This window comes from Lampetra fluviatilis, chromosome 56 (assembly GCF_964198595.1).
Source record: "Lampetra fluviatilis chromosome 56, kcLamFluv1.1, whole genome shotgun sequence".
NCBI classification, from domain to species: domain Eukaryota; kingdom Metazoa; phylum Chordata; class Hyperoartia; order Petromyzontiformes; family Petromyzontidae; genus Lampetra; species Lampetra fluviatilis.
The window spans coordinates 3,025,605-3,047,705 of NC_136330.1; the positions used below are offsets into that span (position 1 = coordinate 3,025,605).

The 22,101-nt window shown below is 50.0% G+C and overlaps 1 protein-coding gene across 1 annotated transcript; it reads left to right on the forward strand.

Annotated features, from left to right (window-relative positions):
- The first annotated feature begins 8,226 nt into the window (after nucleotides 1–8,226).
- On the forward strand, nucleotides 8,227–19,457 carry LOC144950125 (growth hormone secretagogue receptor type 1-like). Its single transcript, XM_078880186.1, has 2 exons — nucleotides 8,227–9,106; nucleotides 19,102–19,457. Exons 1-2 carry the CDS (start codon nucleotides 8,227–8,229, stop codon nucleotides 19,455–19,457), a joined length of 1,236 nt encoding a protein of 411 aa, XP_078736312.1.
- The last annotated feature ends 2,644 nt before the right edge of the window (nucleotides 19,458–22,101 follow it).

Genomic DNA, 22,101 nt, shown 5'->3' on the forward strand with positions numbered 1-22,101 from the left:
ATGCTTAAAATCACTTTAAACTATTGTCATTGTAGTGCGTATTTAATGTGGCGCTGCACTCCGATGTTGTAGGAGAAAAAAAGTATTATTTAATTAAGTAGAACGTGTTGTCTATATTTATTTAAAGTTGCGCATTTTGATGTGACGTCACATTTCTCACCCCCCCCCTCTCGTCACACATCGTCACAAACTTCTGACCCCCCCCCCCCTATGTGAGTGACGTCATTTATGGACGGCCCCTTACCACGCTGGCCCTGTACGGGTTCACGAAGGCGGGGAGCATAGACTTGAGACGCAACGTGTCTCTGCGTGAGTCTATGGGTCTCTGTGTGAGTCTATGGGTCTCTGTGTGAGTCTATGGGTCTCTGTGAGTCTATGGGTCTCTGTGAGTCTATGGGTCTCTGTGTGAGTCTATGGGTCTCTGTGAGTCTATGGGTCTGTGTGAGTCTATGGGTCTCTGTGTGAGTCTATGGGTCTCTGTGTGAGTCTATGGGTCTCTGTGAGTCTATGGGTCTCTGTGTGAGTCTATGGGTCTCTGTGTGCGTCTATGGATATCTGTGTGAGTCTATGGGTCTCTGTGAGTCTATGGGTCTCTGTGTGAGTCTATGGGTCTCTGCGTGAGTCTATGGGTCTCTGTGAGTCTATGGGTCTCTGTGTGAGTCTATGGGTCTCTGCGTGAGTCTATGGGTCTCTGTGAGTCTATGGGTCTCTGTGTGAGTCTATGGGTCTCTGTGTGAGTGTCTGTGGGTCTCTGTGTAAGTGTCTATGGGTCTCTGTGTGATTCTCGGTGTGAGTCTATGGGTCTCTGCGTGAGTCTATGGGTCTCTGTGTGAGTCTATGGGTCTCTGTGTGAGTCTATGGGTCTCTGCGTGAGTCTATGGGTCTCTGCGTGAGTCTATGGGTCTCTGTGTGAGTCTATGGGTCTCTGTGTGAGTCTATGGGTCTCTGCGTGAGTCTATGGGTCTCTGCGTGAGTCTATGGGTCTCTGTGTGAGTCTATGGGTCTCTGTGTGAGTCTATGGGTCTCTGCGTGAGTCTATGGGTCTCTGCGTGAGTCTATGGGTCTCTGTGTGAGTCTATGGGTCTCTGTGTGAGTCTATGGGTCTCTGCGTGAGTCTATGGGTCTCTGCGTGAGTCTATGGGTCTCTGTGTGAGTCTATGGGTCTCTGTGTGAGTCTATGGGTCTCTGTGTGAGTCTATGGGTCTCTGCGTGAGTCTATGGGTCTCTGTGTGAGTGTCTATGGGTCTCTGTGTGAGTCTATGGGTCTCTGTGTGAGTCTATGGGTCTCTGTGAGTCTATGGGTCTCTGTGTGAGTCTATGGGTCTCTGTGTGAGTCTATGTGTCTCTGTGTGAGTCTGTGGGTCTCTGTGTGCGTCTATGGGTCTCTGCGTGAGTCTATGGGTCTCTGCGTGAGTCTATGGGTCTCTGTGAGTCTATGGGTCTCTGTGTGAGTCTATGGGTCTCTGCGTGAGTCTATGGGTCTCTGTGAGTCTATGGGTCTCTGTGTGAGTCTATGGGTCTCTGCGTGAGTCTATGGGTCTCTGTGAGTCTATGGGTCTCTGTGTGAGTCTATGGGTCTCTGTGTGAGTGTCTGTGGGTCTCTGTGTAAGTGTCTATGGGTCTCTGTGTGATTCTCGGTGTGAGTCTATGGGTCTCTGCGTGAGTCTATGGGTCTCTGTGTGAGTCTATGGGTCTCTGCGTGAGTCTATGGGTCTCTGCGTGAGTCTATGGGTCTCTGTGTGAGTCTATGGGTCTCTGTGTGAGTCTATGGGTCTCTGCGTGAGTCTATGGGTCTCTGCGTGAGTCTATGGGTCTCTGTGTGAGTCTATGGGTCTCTGTGTGAGTCTATGGGTCTCTGCGTGAGTCTATGGGTCTCTGCGTGAGTCTATGGGTCTCTGTGTGAGTCTATGGGTCTCTGTGTGAGTCTATGGGTCTCTGTGTGAGTCTATGGGTCTCTGTGAGTCTATGGGTCTCTGTGTGAGTCTATGGGTCTCTGTGTGAGTCTATGTGTCTCTGTGTGAGTCTGTGGGTCTCTGTGTGCGTCTATGGATATCTGTGTGAGTCTGTGGGTCTCTGTGAGTCTATGGGTCTCTGTGTGAGTCTATGGGTCTCTGTGTGAGTCTATGGGTCTCTGTGTGAGTCTATGCGTCGCTGTGTGAGTCTATGGGTCTCTGTGTGCGTCTATGGATATCTGTGTGAGTCTGTGGGTCTCTGTGAGTCTATGGGTCTCTGCGTGAATCTATGGGTCTCTGTGTGAGTCTGTGGGTCTCTGTGAGTCTATGGGTCTCTGTGTGAGTCTATGGGTCTCTGTGTGAGTCTATGTGTCTCTGTGTGAGTCTGTGAGTCTCTGTATGCGTCTATGGATATCTGTGTGAGTCTGTGGGTCTCTGTGTGCGTCTATGGATATCTGTGTGAGTCTGTGGGTCTCTGTGAGTCTATGCGTCGCTGTGTGAGTCTATGGGTCTCTGTGTGAGTCTGTGGGTCTCTGTGAGTCTATGGGTCTCTGCGTGAATCTATGGGTCTCTGTGTGAGTCTGTGGGTCTCTGTGAGTCTATGGGTCTCTGTGTGAGTCTATGGGTCTCTGCGTGAGTCTATGGGTCTCTGTGTGAGTCTATGTATGTCCAGTGCTTTGAACTTCTTTCGCACCATACATAGTCAACCGTGCTCATCGGATGTGTGGGGGGGGGGGGAAATAAACGCACAAAAACAGTTTTAAATAAATGAGCTTTCAACCTATATGATATTGGTGTGGAACGATCAGGACGTCTTCTTTGTGGGTCGAGAAGAGACGCCGTGGGGCGGGTGATACAAGCCAGCAGCCAAACGTCAGGAATTCAATGTCAATTAGCGAGGCGTGACATGCAATCAGGTTTTTTTTAATCCTTTATATTAAGTTCACTTGCTTGCTTGCTTGCGCGCTTACGACCGTGCAAATCTTTCGGTCGTTTTTTAACCCACTTCCCGTGATCCAATCGAGCTGACATTTTGCACACAGACTCGTTGTGCGTGACAATTTTTGTTCGTGAACATTTTTTTCCAAAATTTTCCACTTTTTACGAACATTTTTTTTTCATATTTAATTTAAAATACCAATGAGATAAAAATTAAACTCTTACTCAAGAAAAACAGAAATGAATAATAAAATAAAACCGATGCCACGCGTATAAAGGATTTATAGTGAAAAACTTTGTTTTAACGGGTTAATTTTTTTTGTTTCTTTATATGTGTGTGTGTATGACGCACGATTTGACACTTTCTACACACGAGACTTAGCACCGATGGCACAATGTCACGTGCCAGGTGACTCGTCACCGGTCAATACCTGCGAGAATTCCTTTAATGAGCACCTATGCCACTGATTAGTCATGCGCATAATGAGATTTTTTATGGTAATTGTGAATGAGTGCACAATAGATTTGAGAATTTTTAAAAAGGGGGAGGGGAGGGGAGGAGAGCGAGTGAGTGAGTGAGAGAGAGAGAAAAAAAATAACACAAGGCCATTTGATCCACGGTGTCATCACGCCGTGTAAATAATAACCGGCCAGGCCGTTCAGGGGCTGATCGAGTGGCTCGCAATCAGCAGCCTTCGAGTTCAACTCCGATGAGATGTGGTGGTGGTGGTGGGGTTGACTCGCTTCATCATCACTCCGGGATAGAACTTCGTGTGGGAAGCTGAGCAAGTTTCGATTTAAAGCTTTCGTGACTGCAGGGATTCATCTTCTTGGTTATTTCGGTAAAGTCACGTAGAAGGGAAATAATAAAAATATAACATAATACAATAATGTTTTATTACTGCAGGGATTCATCTTCTTGGTTCTTTCGGTAAAGTCACGTAGAAGGGAGATAAAAAAAAGTAATAAAAATAAAACATAATACAATAATATGATAAAATAATATAATAAAGTAATAAAATAATATATAATAATATAATATTATTATATTTTGATTTAAAGCTTTCGTGACTGCAGGGATTCATCTTCTTGGTTCTTTCGGTAAAGTCACGTAGAAGGGAAATAATAAAATAATAAAAAATAAAACGTTATAAAATCATTCTCACGACGTTTCGGCTACAACGCAAGCAGCCGTCACTCAAAGAATAGGATGTGTCTTCTGCTTGTGTGTTTTAGAAATGTATTGTATATATTTGTCTGAAAGTTGCATCCTTCAAATACACAAAAGACGGTTTCGTGGCTCTTCAGATGATTTCCAATATGCTGAAAGTAGTCCTTCTCTATAGAACAACAAGCATTGCAAACTAAACACTTAAAAGCAGAGATGTTTCCTGACCATAGACTTTCTTCAGATGAATGGTGTCTGGACAAATGTGTGCGATGGGCACTCTGCGTTTTAAATGTGCAAGGGCAACTATCATATAGGCATGGCTGGGATTGCCCACGACCAAATGTTGCGTGTTGTCTGTAATGCTTTAGTAGATCTCCTTTTGTGGCAGACAAAGACTTGCAGATCTTACACTTCCATTCCATAAGCAAAAACCTGAGGCAGAAATAAGGTCCATGTGTCAGATGCAAGGCCACCAGGTCTCTAATCACATGAGGACACAATAGGAGCACATTTACAAGATTATTCCTTATTATTTTTAATATTCAAATTTTCATGCTCAAATTTAGCACATCAACGTCTTGTCACTCACATCAGCTAGCTAGCTAGCAACTACACAACAAGCTAGCCACAAAGTAAAGGTGACGTTAACTGACGGGTGGAAAGCTAGCTAACGTTAGCATACTGTACGTACATCAACACCAAGCTATAATATACTGGAGGTGTAACGGCAGGTACAGGACTTTTGGTTCGGTACGCGCTGTGATCCGAATGAATATAGTCTAGTTTTAATCACGCACGTTACTTTTTCGTGTGCGGAACAAAAATTATAGTCTCGTGCTTTTAGTCGATTCAGACTGACTTCGAAAGGCCTAACGGTGTGCTAGTTAATTCTGATAGACGTTACCGCCAGTTAAATTGGCATGCTGGTATCTTGCAGTAACGTAAAACAATGTTCAACTGCTACCACAACTTTAAATTTCGATTTAAAGCTTTCGTGACGGCAGGGATTCATCTTCTTGGTTCTTTCGGTAAAGTCACGTAGAATGGAAATAATAAAATAATAAAAATAAAACATAATAAAATAATTCTCACGACGTTTCGGCCACAACGCAAACAGCCGTCCTCAGGTGGAGAACAGGTCTGTCGAGAAGACAGCGTCTGAATGACACACCCCAGGCTTGGAGCGTCTATTTAAGCTGGGATGCTGCTAATCCTGCATAATGCACGGGCATAATATGACTTTAAACCCCCCGCCCACCTCTTACGCATTTCACAAGTAGTACTAATCGTATATCTGCATTTCCCATAAATATGCTAAATTCCTCTTGATATGCAAATTATTTTGTCAAGGCGCTCTTCCCCCTCCATCCCAGCTTAAATAGACGCTCCAAGTCTAGGGTGTGTCATTCAGACTCTGTCTTCTCGACAGACCTGTTCTTCACCTGAGGACGGCTGCTTGCGTTGTGGCCGAAACGTTGTGAGAATTATTTTATTATGTTGTATTTTTATTATTTTATTATTTCCATTCTACGTGACTTTACCGAAAGAACCAAGAAGAAGTAGCTACATGTGTAGTAGCAACAGTAGCTACATATGTAGTAGCTACGGGCCCCGCACTTTCAAGGGCCCCGCGCTAAATGCTTTCAAGCTATCAATTCCGGTTCAGTGATTCTGCACTTGCTCTATTACTATAGTACTATACCGCCTTCAACTTTTACGAACGACCGGGTGTTTAAGGTTAGCGATTTGTCGTATTATCTGGCTGTATATCAATTGAAAAAATAAAATTACTTTACTATGCAAGTTAAAAATGTGTGTGTTTTAATATGTAAGTGTGTTTTTTTTATTTAGGGCCCCTTTATAACAAATGCTACAGGCTTGATTTGAATCTTTCGTGACTGCAGGAATTAGTCTTTGGCTCTTTCGGTAAAGTCACGTAGAAAGAAAATAAATTAAATAATAAAGTACGACGTTTCGATTGCAACACAAGCAAGCGTCATTAGGTAGAACTACATTTGAGAGAGAGACAAAACACAGACACGGAGACACACAGACAGACACACAAGCACAGAGAGAGACAGCACAGAGAGAGACACACAACATAGACACACAGAGACCCAATGCCTTTGTGTCGAGGTTTTAACATGATCATGGTGGGCATGTCACACCCGCTCAATGTTGACAATTGGCGGCTGTTAAACGAGCCCACGTTTATACAAAGACAAAGATCCCCCCCCCCCACGTATAGCCTTAACAAACTGTTGGGGCAAGTGCTGTTAGCGAGCAGCACCTATGAAGGCCGGCACGGCACACGAGGGGGGAGTGGGTGGGTGGCCAGCACCACGCCTGGCGATGTTTTTCTTTACACATCACCACCAGGTACTCGTTGTTTTAGGCTAAGTCGACCTAGGGGAGACCCAGGCCCGTTTCATAATAATCGTCACTGGCGTTGGCCGTGAGCGGGAATCGAACTCGGGGAGTTTCGCCGGGTTCGTACCGCTGAGACGCTGCTGCCCGCATGTTTATGAATCACCGTAATCCTGACAACCGTTAAGGCTGTCGCCTCCCCACCACCACCAACCACCACCACCACTCCTCCTCCCCGATCCACACCTCCAACCGAGTGTATCGCTCCCTCCTCCCTCCCCCACTCTCTCTCTCTCTCGGCGAACAGAGCGGCGACCAGACGACTCCTCGGCTGAAGTGAAACCCGAGGCGCGCTTGCTCGGAGCAGGATGATTGCGGTGGTGGTGATGATGATGGTGGTGATGGTGATGATTATAGTGGTGGTGGTGGAGGTGATGATGATGACAACTCTCCGGGCGATATGAGCTTTGTGCTTTCCGCTTATGCAGCTAGACTGATTGATTTGTGTGTGTGTGTGAAAGATTCAAAGAGAGAGAGATAGAGAGAGAGAGAATTTCTCTTCGGAGCGAATAAATCTTTCGCCTTTTACTAAAAAAAAAAGAGAGAGCGAGCGAGCGAGCGATGTCCACTTTTCATTTCGATTTGTATTTATCACCGCGTCTAAATTTCAAAAGCGTCGTCTTAAGACATCGCGTGAAAACAGCGCGGCCGTGTGCATCACGGAGGGACGAGGGGCGATGTTCGTCTGTGTACACCGCATAGGGTGGTGGTGTTTGTGTTAGCGAGAAAAGGCGAAGGTCAGCGTGCAGGCGACGGGACAGCTTCCCTTGACTCGAACAGCGCGGTAAGACGCCAGCACTGATGGCTCTGCATGGTGGCGTTGGTGTAATTCTTCAATATCTCGTACATCAGCCTTGGCGTTTGTCGTTAGTCGATTGCCGCAGCTGTTAATAATCATTAAGGACGCGAGAGAGAGAGAGGGAGGGACCGATACGGGGGGACAGACAGTGAACGAGAGACTCGGCACACACAATAAACTCCAGCAGTAGCAGCAGCAGCATCTTCATCATCATCATCATCTTCATCATCATCAAAACACAGTAGCAGAATCATCATCTTCATCAAAGCAGCAGCAGCATCATCATCATCAAAAGAGCAGGATCATCTTCATCAAAACACAGCAACAGCAACACCATTATCATCATCTTCATCAAAACGACAGCAGCAGCATCATCTTCATCAAAACAGCAGCATCATCATCTTCATCAAAACAGCAACAACATCATTATCATCAAAACACCGCAGCAGCAACATCACGATCATCATCATCATCAAAACGGCAGCAGCATCATCTTCATCAAAACAGCAACAACATCATCATCTTCATCAAAGCAGCATCAACATCATCTTTATCAAAACACCGCAGCAGCAACATAATCATCATCAAAACGGCAGCAACATCACCATCATCATCAAAACAGCTTCATCATAAAAATACAGCAGAAGCAACATTATCTTCATCAAAACGGAAGCAGCAGCAACATCATCTTCATCAAAACAGAAACAGCAGCAACATCATCATCTTCATCAAAACGGCAGCAGCAGCATCATCTTAATCAAAACATCATCATCATCTTCATAAAAACGGCAGCAGCAGCATCATCATCTTCATCAAAACAGCAGCAATATATTCTTCATCAAAACAGCAGCATCGTCATCTTCATAAAAACGGCAGCAGCATCATCATCTTCTTAATCAAAACAGCAGCAACATCTTCATCAAAACGGCAGCAGCAGCATGGAGCTTCCACTCAACGGCACGGCCGACAACGGCACGGGAGACCCGCGCCAATTCACGGACCTCTACGAATTCTCGAACGACGCCGCCGCCGCCGCCGACTCCGCGGCGACCCAGCACGGCACTTTCCCCGGGGCCCTCTTCCCGGTACCCGTCCTCAGCGCCATCACGGTCGCGTGCCTGCTGCTCTTCGTTGTCGGCGTCGCCGGCAACGTGCTCACCATGCTGGTGGTGACGCGCTTCAAGGTGATGCGCACGACGACCAACCTCTACCTGTCCAGCATGGCGCTGTCCGACATCTGCATCTTCCTCTGCATGCCCTTCGACCTGTTCCGCGTCTGGCAATTCGTGCCGTGGATCTTCGGCGACCTCATCTGCAAGTGGTTCCAGTACGCGAGCGAGTGCTGCACCTACGCGACCATCCTGCACATCACCGCGCTCAGCGTTGAGCGCTACCTCGCCGTGTGCTTCCCGCTCAAGGCCAAGGTGCTCATCACCAAGCGGAGGGTCGCGAGGGTCATATGGCTCCTGTGGAGCGTGGCCGCTCTGAGCGCGGGCCCAGTGTTCGCCGTCGTTGGCGTGGAGTACGAAAACACCACCGGGCTGGATGGCGGTGACGGTGACGGTGGTGGTGGTGGACTCAGAGACGACGTTTCGGCCGTGTGCCGACAGACGCGTTACGCAGAGACGTCGGGCCTCCTCTACGCGATGGTGTGGGTGTCTACCGTCTACTTCTTCATGCCCGTACTGTGTCTCAGCGTTCTCTACTCGCTCATCGGCAGGGAGCTGGGACGAAGGAAACTCGGCCGCAGACGTGCCGCACGTGGAGTCTGCATGGCCACGCGGGACTCATCCCATCGGCAGACCGTCAAGATGCTGGGTAAATGATTCCGTAGTAGTAATAATGATGATGACTGTTGTTATTATTATTATGATTAACTTGGACACGCAGTAGTGGTAGGCTTTCGCGAGCAATATCACCTGCAATACAGGGTTTTTTTTTTATACTTTTAGTTTTTTTTCGGTAAATTCACGTAGGTAAAAAATTAAATTAAAATTAATAAAACTAAAATAATAAAAATCACGACGTTTCGGAGGCAACACAAGTCTCCGTCATCAGGTGGGACCGTCACAGCCAGATTTGCTGTATCAAGTGAGGCAGGGATTCCATGATGCAAGTTCTTAAATACAAGTTAAGGGGGCAGATGTGAGTGTGAAAGCGATGGGTATTACCTTGTTATCGCGGCATCTCTTGAGGAAGGCCAGCGTCTCGAGAAGCGGTGACTTCTTGTCTCGTCGTCTGTTAAAAATTCTAACAGATAGGTGGAATTCCTCCCCGTAGGGGGTATTAATTCTAGATTTGAAGCTTTCGTGACTGCAAGGATTCATATTCTTAGGTTTTTTCGGTGAAGTCACGTTGAGTTGGATCGTGTAAATTATATAAATGTGTGTCGTTAAACCCGCCACCACCCGACACGGCCAATTGGTAAGGTTTGTCACGTAAACAGAACGTGGACAATTATCCACAAATCTGGCTGTCGCCTGATGAAGCTGGTTGTAATTACTGGCGAAACGTCGTACTCGGATTGTGAATGTTGTGGCTTTGCTCTCCAACACACCGGTGTGCTGTACTAGTACACTACACTATACACTACATTATACCCTACACTATACACTACTATACTATACACGACTATACTATACACTGCACTATACACTACTATACACTATACACTACACTACACACTAATGCTGTACTAGTGACGAATTAGCACGTTCTGTTTAAGTGACAACCCTTACTAGTTGGCTGTGTCGGGTGGTGGCGGGTTTTAACGACACACATTTATATATTTACGCGCTCCAACCCAGAAAACCCCCTGTATTGCGGATTATTATTCACATTTATAAGGCGCAAATCATCCAGGGATCTCAGCGCGCCGTGCACGAAGTTAGGAGATTTAAATCAGTCCAGGAGAGTCCACTGGTCACGCATGGCAAGTGTGAGCCTGCGGGTGAATCATGCGGAGTCTTTCGAGAAGAGCTCACCATGTGCGAGTGTGCCTTGCCTGCCTCGCCTGTCTGGTGGGAGGGCATTTCGTAGTCTCGGTGCAAACGGATGCATATGCTCGAGTCTAGTTCTGGGCACATGGAGCGGATGTAAAGCCACTGATACTGGTAGGAACCTCTTGTTTACATCGGCCCACAGGGGATTATTGTGTCCGTCCGTCGTGGATCCAAAAATGGGAGGGGTGGGGCTGGGTGGAAAGGGGAGGGTGGGGAGGCGCTGGGTGGGGAGGGGCTGGGTGGGGAGGGTGGGGAGGGGCTGGGTGGGGAGGGTGGGGAGGGGCTGGGTGGGGAGGGTGGGGCTGGGTGGGGGTGGGGAAGGGTGGGGCTGGGTGGGGAGGGGCTGCTCACCCCGTGGTGCCCTTATAAAACTCAACGTTTAACCTACTCACGCCGGCTTGTGCCCGCCCTCACAGTCGGGCATATTTGCGGAATACACCACGCCGCCGTTGACCCTGGCCATTGACCGAGCAACCCAACGTTCCTACCAGCTCCCTCCGCAGGAATGTGTTCTATAAAGGTTTTGTATTCCCCGCACGAGTAGATAGATAGAACCAGTCGAAGCTCTGCAGCGGAAAAATAATTTAGAAGAAGAATTATAATGTAGTTTTATACAGCGGAGTTCGTGCTAATTGCTGTCCCACAGCGCTGTAAATAAGAGCCAGCAGCTGTCATCGTATCCGTGATCTTCTCACGACCCTCAGCTACTGGGAGCAATAAAAGTAATCCGTTCATTTTTTATGCATGAATAGTACAATGGTAAGATTATACGCGTGTTGAAGTTTTTTATGCATATAATCGAGGAGATAAAGAATATTCGCGCGAAATAATTGCTTTAATAGGGGCAGCAATTGAAAACGTTTAAGCGATTATCAGTGAACCGCGGTCAGCCTTTTGTATTCATTCGTACACAACTTTTACTGGTAGGAACCTCCTGGTTACACCAGCCCACAGGGGATTATTGTGTCCGTCCGTTCGTCCGTCGTGCATCCAAAAATGGGAGGGGTGGGGCTGGGTGGAGAGGGGAGGGTGGGGAGGGGCTGGGTGGGGAGGGTGGGGAGGGTGGGGCTGGGTGGAGAGGGGAGGGTGGGGAGGGGCTGGGTGGGGAGGGTGGGGAGGGGTTGGGTGGGGAGAATGGGGAGGGGCTGGGTGGGGAGGGTGGGGAGGGGCTGGGTGGGGGGTGGGGAGGGTGGGGCTGGGTGGAGAGGGGAGGGTGGGGAGGGGCTGGGTGGGGAGGGTGGGGAGGGGTTGGGTGGGGAGAATGGGGAGGGGCTGGGTGGGGAGAGGCTGGGTGGGGCTGGGTGGGGAGGGGCTGGGTGGTGAGGGAGGGGCTGGGTGGGGGGTGGGAGGGTGGGGCTGGGTGGGGAGGGTGGGCTGGGTGGGGGGTGGGAGGGGTGGGGCTGGATGGGGAGGGGCTGGGTGGGGAGGGTGGGGAGGGGCTGGATGGTGAGGGTGGGGCTGGGTGGAGGGTGGGGCTGGGTGGGGAGGGGCTGGTCACCTCGTGGTGCCCGTATAAAACTCAACGTTTAACCTACTCACGCCGGCTTGTGCCCGCCCTCACAGTCGGCCATATTTGCGGAATACACCACGCCGCCGTTGACCCTGGCCATTGACCGAGCAACCCAACGTTCCTACCAGCTCCCTCCGCAGGAGGAATGTGTTTTAGTGTCGCTATCTGTTAGCATTTATTTATTTATTTATGATAATAGATAGCGGTCGTCTGGCTTGACCACCGGAACGTGAAATTGTAGCTGTTGATTTGCATCTCCGTCAGCCGTACGAACGAAAGAAGATCATTGTTCTTAAATGCCTTGTGAATTTCCTCTTGACGCCGGTTCAACTCAACTCAATGTTTACGTCTTTGCACGGAAAAATTCCGTGTAGCCAGGCATAACCTGATGTCTCTACGGCTTTCATTTCTCACTGGGACGCTGGTGGAGACTGTCGGGTCTAACGTTGGATCACAGCCAAAAAACGTGCACTGCACCTATTCCGTCTGTGTGGGATAGAGTGTTTCCCCCTCGCACAAACGCGCGGGCTTTTTCTCCTGGCGCTCCGTTTTTCTCCCACGCGTAAAACGCTCACACCCATACGAGACATCCGTGAAAGATGCCGGACATCTGTTTGAAAAAAAAAAAAGCTTCATAGCTCATCGGATTCCTCCAGTATGAATACATATTCCGATTCCGAATTGGCTGATAACGCCTTAATAGATAGAGGACCGCAGAGCACGTCCAACTGTTGGCGCCAGCTCATCTCGTGGTTGCCTTCGCGCTGATCTGTGGTTCCCCGCGAGTCAAACGCTGCGAGGCGCGTTCCAAGCTCAAATTATCATTGTGATTCCGATTAATATTATTATTCTCGCACATTGACGCCACACTCGCCGCCGCCGCCGACGCGAGCCGCGGACGGCGATGGAACTGGGGGTCGCCGGGTTCGTAACACCGCACGCTCCAGCATCCCCTCCAGCCGCGGTGAATATTACAATATTATGTCGCCGCGTTTATTGCGAGAGTCGGAGAGAGAAAGAGCGAGAAACACCCTCCGTAGCGAGGCTCTCCGGCTCATCCCCCCCCTCCTCCTCCTCCGCTGTGCACGCAGAGTGCAGCTGAATGAGTAATTTTGTTCCATGGAAGGGGGGAGGGGGGCTGACTCAGTCCATCGCCCCTCTCGGGAGGACCGATTTCGTAGCGAAATCAACAGTTGTCACATCAACAGTTGGTTGTCACACGCATGGAAATGCTTGCCCGCCACCCCCGCCAGAGGAATGTGGAATTTCCACCACTGGCTGCCGGCTCTCGGCGAGCACTTTTCTCGTACGTGAAGCGGTTCTCCCTCCTTAGCCTCCTGCGGGTTCCTCTCTCGAAGCCTCGCCTCCTCTTCCCTCCCCTCGCCCCTCCTCTCCTTCCCGTCCCGTCCCTCCCCTCCAACCCCTCCAGCTACCCCGTGCTGCTCACCTCGTGCCTCGACAACCTTTGCACCTCGCCCCCTGCCACCCGAAGTCGTTCCGCTCTTATATGAATGCACGTGAGATTTAACAAGGCCAGGGCAACACCTTCAATTCAGCAGCGGATCGAACAAGGTCTGCAAAAAGATTTTTTTTAAAAACTAAAAAATACACGAGGATGTGTTGGGGGGGGGGGGCAGCAGCTCCTCGTATGACGTACACGATCTTTGAAGGCTGAGTCGACCTAGACGAGTCTCGGGACCGGTTCGGATAATTGCCTCTGTTGAAAGCGTGCAGTGGGCCGGGTTATCAAACTATTAACTATAAATTATTTTTACTGGTAGGAACCTCCTGGTTACACCAGCCCACAGGGGATTATTGTGTCCGTCGTGCAGGGAGGGGCTGGGTGGAGAAGGAGGGGCTGGGTGGGGAGGGGAGGGTGGGGAGGGGCTGGGTGGGAGGGGTGGGGCTGGGTGGGGAGGGGCTGGTCACCCCGTGGTGCCCTTATAAAACTCAACGTTTAACCTACTCACGCCGGCTTGTGCCCGCCCTCACATTCGGCCATATTTGCGGAATACACCACGCCGCTGTTGACCCTGGCCATTGACCGAGCAACCCAACGTTCCTACCAGCTCCTTCCGCAGGAATGTGTTTTATTTTATCAGGTAAGGCCCACCGAACTATATAGCTTATTTTTTCAAAAGATATCAGGCTATGGACCAACGATAGCTCAACGACAGCGGGTTATCATCACCACGTGTGTAAATGTATCCTCACCACGTGTGTAAATTTATAGCAGCCAAATACTCTAAACAGCGTGTTGATTCTAAGTGTGGAGGGGAAAACCAGAGGACCCGGAGGTAGTTACCATCTCCTCGCCACCGTGATGATGATGATGAGAGAGAGACACACACAAACTCTAAATATACAGCAGCAGGCGTCAGGGTAAGGATTGAACCCACGACCTCCTGTATATCAGGCGAGGTAGTTAACATCTCCTAGCCACCGCGATGATGATGAGAGAGAGAGAGACTCGCAAACTCTAAATATACAGCAGGCATCAGAGTCGGGATCGAACCCACGACCTCCTGTACACCAGGCGAGGTAGTTAACATCTCCTAGCCACCGCGATGATGATGAGAGAGAGAGACTCGCAAACGCGAACGCCCATGCCCCTTTGATCCTTTTGAGGTCACTAACACATAGGATTGACTTTTTATTTATTTTTTACAATAATGTCTAATAGTGTATTGTATTACATTGCTCTGTTTTTACTTGTTTTACCTTTTCCTGTTTCATTGCATGTAATGGCAGAGATTAGGGATTAATAAAGTACAACCATAACCACAGTCGTGAAAACGGAAATATATTTTATATATTACAATTACGGCTTTGACCACCTGAATGTGAAATTGTCGTCGCTGTCTCTGCCATGGACATCAGCGGCCGTACGAAATAACTGCGCTCTCAGCTGCCTCTCCTCCAAAGCCAGGCGGGTTGGCAAATTAGCAGGCTGGAGTGCGAGACGGATTTTTTAAGAAATCGATATGGCGCGCAGTTCAGTGCATCAAAGTAAACAAAGTGTTTCAGAATCACAATCTTTATTGATCCTCGATAAAATCCGACGAGCTATGAAGCTCCTCTTCACAGATATTTTATATTTATATTATTTTATTATTTCCCTTCTACGTGACTTGACCGAAAGAACCAAGAATATAGATGTTTTGGTGGTGACGGTGATGATGATGATGCTCCGTTGAAAGTGGTGCACAAGCAACAGCGCAGCTCTGCGCGTGGCCTTGACAAAAATATACAGTTAGCCGACGTTTCGGGCAACGGCCCTTCTTCATAGCAGTTGAATGTCCTCTAGGCAGGCGGTTGCTCTCTGAGCACGTGCTCCGCTGCTTGAAGGCCATGCACGGCGTCACTGACGACTGCGTCGAGTGCGTCAGCCAATGAGAGTCCGCGTACTGTCAGTCCACTGCTGGATGAGGGTCTGCCCACGCCGTGCGGATCGTGGTGGGGGCAGGCGGGGGGGGGGGTATTTAGCCATACTTCACCAAGCTGGCTTAACACGTAGTAGGCTTTGGCGACCAATGTTATTCATAATAAAGGGTTTTTGGGGTTAGGTCGCGTAAGTGGAAATGTATCGTAACCCTCCACGCATGTATGTGTGTTGAACTTCTTTCGCACCGTACGTAGCCAACCATGCTAATCGGAAGTGCGTGGGAAGGACGACAATCTATGGGTGTGCGAGTCTGTGGGTCTCTGTGTGAGTCTATGGGTCTCTGTGTGAGGCTGTGGGTCTCTGTGCGAGTCTCTGTGTCTCTGTGTGAGTCTATGGGTCTCTGTGTGAGTCTATGGGTCTCTGTGTGAGTCTATGGGTCTCTGTGTGAGTCTATGGGTCTCTGTGTGAGTCTATGGGTCTCTGTGTGAGTCTATGGGTCTCTGTGTGAGTCTATGGGTCTCTGCGTGAGTCTATGGGTCTCTGTGTGAGTCTATGGGTCTCTGTGTGAGTCTATGGGTCTCTGTGTGCGTCTATGGGCCACTGTGTGAGTCTATGGGTCTCTGTGTGAGTCTGTGGGTCTCTGTGTGAGTTTATGGGTCTCTGTGTGAGTCTATGGGTCTCTGTGTGAGTCTATGGGTCTCTGTGTGAGTCTATGGGTCTCTGTGTGCGTCTATGGGCCACTGTGTGAGTCTATGGGTCTCTGTGTGAGTCTATGGGTCTCTGTGTGAGTCTATGGGTCTCTGTGTGAGTCTATGGGTCTCTGTGTGCGTCTATGGGCCACTGTGTGAGTCTATGGGTCTCTGTGTGAGTCTATGGGTCTCTGTGTGAGTCTATGGGTCTCTGTGTGAGTCTATGGGTCTCTGTGTTGAGTCTATGGGTCTCTGTGTGAGTCTATGGGTCTCTGTGTGAGTCTATGGGTCTCTGTGTGAGTCTATGGGTCTCTGTGCGAGTCTATGGGTCTCTGTGTGAGTCTATGGGTCTCTGTGTGAGTCTATGGGTCTCTGTGTGCGTCTATGGGCCACTGTGTGCGAGTCTATGGGTCTCTGTGTGAGTCTATGGGTCTCTGTATCAGTCTATGGGTATCTGCGTGTGAGTCTATGGGTCTCTGTGTGAGTCTATGGGTCTCTTTGTGAGTCTATGGGTCTCTTTGTGAGTCTATGGGTCACCATGTGAGTCTATGGGTCTCTGTGTGAGTCTATGGGTCTCTTTGTGAGTCTATGGGTCACCGTGTGAGTTTATGGGTCTCTCTGTGAGTCTATGGGTCTCTGTGTGAGTGTGACAGGGTGAGTCTATGGGTCTCTGTGTGTGAGTCTATGGGTCTCTGTGTGAGTCTATGGGTCTCTGTGTGAGTCTATGGGTCTCTGTGTGAGTCTATGGGTCTCTGTGTGAGCCTATGGGTCTCTGTGTGAGTCTATGGGTCTCTGTGTGAGTCTATGGGTCTCTGTGTGAGTCTATGGGTCTCTGCGTGCGAGTCTATGGGTCTCTGTGTGAGGCTGTGGGTCTCTGTGTGACTCTCTGTGTCTCTGCGTGCGTCTATGGGCCACTGTGTGCGAGTCTATGGGTCTCTGTGTGAGTCTATGGGTCTCTGTGTCAGTCTATGGGTATCTGCGTGTGAGTCTATGGGTCTCTGTGTGAGTCTATGGGTCTCTTTGTGAGTCTATGGGTCTCTTTGTGAGTATATGGGTCACCATGTGAGTCTATGGGTCTCTGTGTGAGTCTATGGGTCTCTTTGTGAGTCTATGGGTCACCGTGTGAGTTTATGGGTCTCTTTGTGAGTCTATGGGTCTCTCTGTGAGTCTATGGGTCTCTGTGTGAGTCTATGGGTCACCGTGTGAGCTTCCGGGTCTCTGCGTGGGTCTATGTATGCACGTTGAACTTCTTTCGCACCGTGCGTAACCAACCGCGCGAATCGGAGGTGCCTCTTCATTCCGCACCGAACGTTCTCCACTCCGAGGTACGGGTTCGGGGTTTGCGCGCCACCACGGATTTACAACCACCGCCGAAATTTGGAAATGTTGGTGTCACGCCACCCCAAAAAAAATGCATTTCAACAACAACAACAACAAAAATCGCATTTTTTTTTTTCGCGCGCGTCCAACCACCGCCTCTGCCCGGCACGGAGCGAGCAGTCGTCGGTCGCTTTCGTGTTGACAACAACGACGACGAGTTTCGTCTGAGCGCTAATGCCTACCCCGTGTCGTCACTCTACCCCCCGACAGCCGCATCAGCCACAGCAGCAGCAGCTACAACAACAGCAACAGTAGCAGCAACAGCAGCAGCAGCAGCAGCCACAACAGCAGCAGCAGCTACAACAACAGCAACAGTAGCAGCAACAGTAGCAGCAACATCAGCAGCAGCAGCCACAACAACAACAGCAGCAGCTACAACAACAGCAACAGTAGCAGCAACAACAGCAGCTACAGCAGCAGCAGCCACAACAGCAGCAGCAGCCACAATAGCAGCAGCAGCAACAGCAGCCCAGAGACAGCAAACCTGTTGACGACAGCAGCAGGCAGCCCTACCGAGATGATGAATTAGCGTCTCCACGTAGGAGGGCCATTGCCCAAAAACGTCGCTTTAATTCTCGACTTTTATTAAATCTCCCCCCCCCCTCCTACCCCCCCCCCATGAAGGTCACGGTGTTATTGACGCACACGTGTGGAGAGGTGTAGGTTTTTGGTCTTTTTTTGTGTTTTTTTAGTTTTGTGTATTTTGTGTTTTTATGAGTTTTTTGTTTTTTTGTGTTTTGCGTGTTTTTTAGTTTTGTGTGTTTTTTCTGTGTTTTTGAGTTTTTTGTGTTTTGTGTTTCGCGTGTTTTTTTGTTTTTTGTTGAATTTTTTAAACCACTGCCAAACCCAGCAGCTGCAGCAGCATCACCAAATACATTTAGAATATCGGCGTCCATTTACCCCCACTTAAAACTTTCCCCCGGGCACAATCTCCAGCAACCTTTTGCGGCAGGTTTGGTGACAGTGGTGTCTGCTGGGGGCCTCGGCTCGTGAAGGACGCTGCTACTGGGCAGCGGTGAAGATGATGTCGATAATCAATGATGATGATGATGGCGATAATAATTATGATGGCGATAATGATGATGATGATGGAGATGATGATGATAATGACGGCAATGATGATGATGATGCTGATGACAACGATAATGATGGTAATGGCGTTCATTAAGATGGCAATGATAATGATGGCAATGACGGTGAAAATGATCTTCTTGGTTCTTTCGGTAAAGTCACGTAGAATGGAAATAATAAAATAATAAAAATAAAACATAATAAAATAATTCTCACGACGTTTCGGCCACAACGCAAGCAGCCGTCCTCAGGTGAAGAACAGGGCTGTCGGAAAGACAGCGAAGGTGACAGCGAAGGTGAAAATGATGTCGATAATTACGAATAATGATGGTGGCGATTATGATGATGATGGTGGTGGTGGTGATGATGATGATGACGATGATGATTCGATCGCAGCTCCTACCGCCCTCCCCCTAATGCGATTATGATGATGGTGATGATGATGATGGTGATGATGATGATGATGACGATGATGATTCGATCGCAGCTCCTACCGCCCTCCCCCTAATGCGATTATGATGATGGTGATGATGATGATGGTGATGATGATGATGATGACGATGATGATGACGATTCGATCGCAGCTCCTACCGCCCTCCCCCTAATGCGATTATGATGATGGTGATGATGATGATGACGATTCGATCGCAGCTCCTACCGCCCTCCCCCTAATGCTATTATGATGATGGTGATGATGATCCTATCGCCCTCCCCCTAATGACGCGCGTGCGTGTGTCGCCCGCCGATGTGTCGCGTGCCGCTCATGGACGCCGCAGCCGTGGTGGTGGTCGCCTTCGTCCTCTGCTGGCTGCCTTTCCACGTGGGTCGCTACCTCTTCACGAGCTCCTTCGACTCGGAGAGCAAACTGGTGCACCAGATCAGCCGCTACTTCAACCTGGCCGCGATGATCCTCTTCTACCTGAGCGCCGCCATCAACCCGCTGCTCTACAACGCGATGTCGCGCAAGTTCCGCACGGCCGCTGCGTGCCTCCTCCGACGGGAGCTCTACCCCCGCTACTGGACCAACAACAACAACAACAGCAGCAGCGCCAGCGCGCGGGACGAAAGCTCGCAGGCTGCTGTGCACGCTCAGTGCGGCATCAACAACAACAACAGCAGCACGTGCGTCTGAGACCCCCACGTTCGCAGTCGACGCGGGGCGGTGCTGGGGGTGGTGGTGAATGGGGTGCAGGGGAGATGTGTCACAGACACACACGGAGAGACCCAGAGACACGCACAGAGTCCCACAGACACACACAGAGACCCACAGACACACACAGAGACCCACAGACATACCCACAGACACACACACAGAGACCCAGAGACTCACACAGAGACCCACAGACAACACAGAGACCCAGAGACTCACACAGAGACCCACAGACACACACAGAGACTCAGAGACCCACAGACACACACAGAGACCCACAGACACACAGAGACTCATAGACACACACAGAGACCCAGAGACTCACACAGAGACCCAGAGACACACACAGAGACCCACAGACACACAGAGACCCACAGACACACACAGAGACCCAGAGACTCACACAGAGACCCACAGACACACACAGAGACCCAGAGACTCACACAGAGACCCAGAGACACACACAGAGACACACACAGAGACCCACAGACACACAGAGACCCACAGACACACACAGAGACCCAGAGACTCACACAGAGACCCACAGACACACAGAGACCCACAGACACACACAGAGACCCAGAGACTCACACAGAGACCCACGGACACACAGAGACCCACAGACATACACAGAGACCCATAGACACACACAGAGACCCAGAGACACACACAGAGACCCACAGACACACACAGAGACCCAGAGACACACACAGAGACCCACAGACATACACACAGAGACCCAGAGACTCACACAGAGACCCACAGACACACACAGAGACCCAGAGACTCACACAGAGACCCACAGACACACACAGAGACCCAGAGACTCACACAGAGACCCAGAGACACACACAGAGACACACTCAAAGACCCAGAGACTCACACAGAGACCCACAGACACACACAGAGACCCACGGACACACACAGAGACCCACAGACACACAGAGACCCACAGACATACACAGAGACCCATAGACACACACAGAGACCCAGAGACACACACAGAGACCCACAGACACACAGAGACTCATAGACACAGAGACCCACAGACACACACAGAGACCCACAGACACACACAGAGACCCAGAGACACACACAGAGACCCAGAGACACACACAGAGACCTACAGACATACCCACAGACACACACACAGAGACCCAGAGACACACACAGAGACCCACAGACACACAGAGACTCATAGACACACACAGAGACCCACAGACATACACAGAGACCCATAGACACACACAGAGACCCAGAGACACACACAGAGACCCACAGACACACAGAGACTCATAGACACAGAGACCCACAGACACACACACAGAGACCCACAGACACACACAGAGACCCAGAGACACACACAGAGACCCAGAGACACACACAGAGACCCACAGACATACCCACAGACACACACACAGAGACCCAGAGACACACACAGAGACCCACATACACACAGAGACTCATAGACACACACAGAGGCCCACAGACATACACAGAGACCCATAGACACACACAGAGACCCAGAGACACACACAGAGACCCAGAGACACACACAGAGACCCACAGACACACAGAGACTCATAGACACAGAGACCCACAGACACACACACAGAGACCCACAGACACACACAGAGACCCAGAGACACACACAGAGACCCAGAGACACACACAGAGACCCACAGACATACCCACAGACACACACACAGAGACCCAGAGACACACACAGAGACCCACATACACACAGAGACTCATAGACACACACAGAGACCCACAGACATACACAGAGACCCATAGACACACACAGAGACCCAGAGACACACACAGAGACCCAGAGACACACACAGAGACCCAGAGACACACACAGAGACCCACAGACATACCCACAGACACACACACAGAGACCCACAGACACACACAGAGACCCACAGACACACAGAGACTCATAGACACACACAGAGACGCACAGACACACACAGAGACCCACAGACACACTGTGGGTCTCTGTGTGTGTGTCTGTGGCTCTCTCTGCCAGCCTGGGGGTCTATCCGCGTGTCACATACAAAAGCTCTAAGGGTGAACCGTTGATTCCGTCCGGCGCGCAGTCACAGGGCTCACGATGTTCACTCTCGTCACGTCGCGCTCCCGCCACATGTCCACCGCTGGGACGGAAGCAAAGCAGATTTTAGCAAGAAGCAGTCCGCCTGTGCTCGGTGGGACAACTTCAGGTCGTCGTCGACCGAGAACTCGGCGGGTTACACAGCCTAACAACAACTACAACAACTACAACTACAACAACTACAACAACAACTACAACTACAACAACTACAACAACTACAACAACAACTACAGCAACCGCGGTGGTTCCATCATTGACCGCTTGGGAGCGGCGACGACTTTCGCACTGCGGCGCGCCTCTTCCCCAAGTGGGATAATTAACGATGACCCCCCCACTACCCCCCCCCCACCACTACCCCCCCCACTACCCCCCCGCCCACCACTACCCCCCCCCCCACTACCCCCCACCACGGTGCAGAGACTGCACGCACAGATGGCCCACACGCAGAGCGAGCACCAGCGCGACTTCGCGTCCCCCACCACCACCCCACGCGCTGTCTCTCTCCGG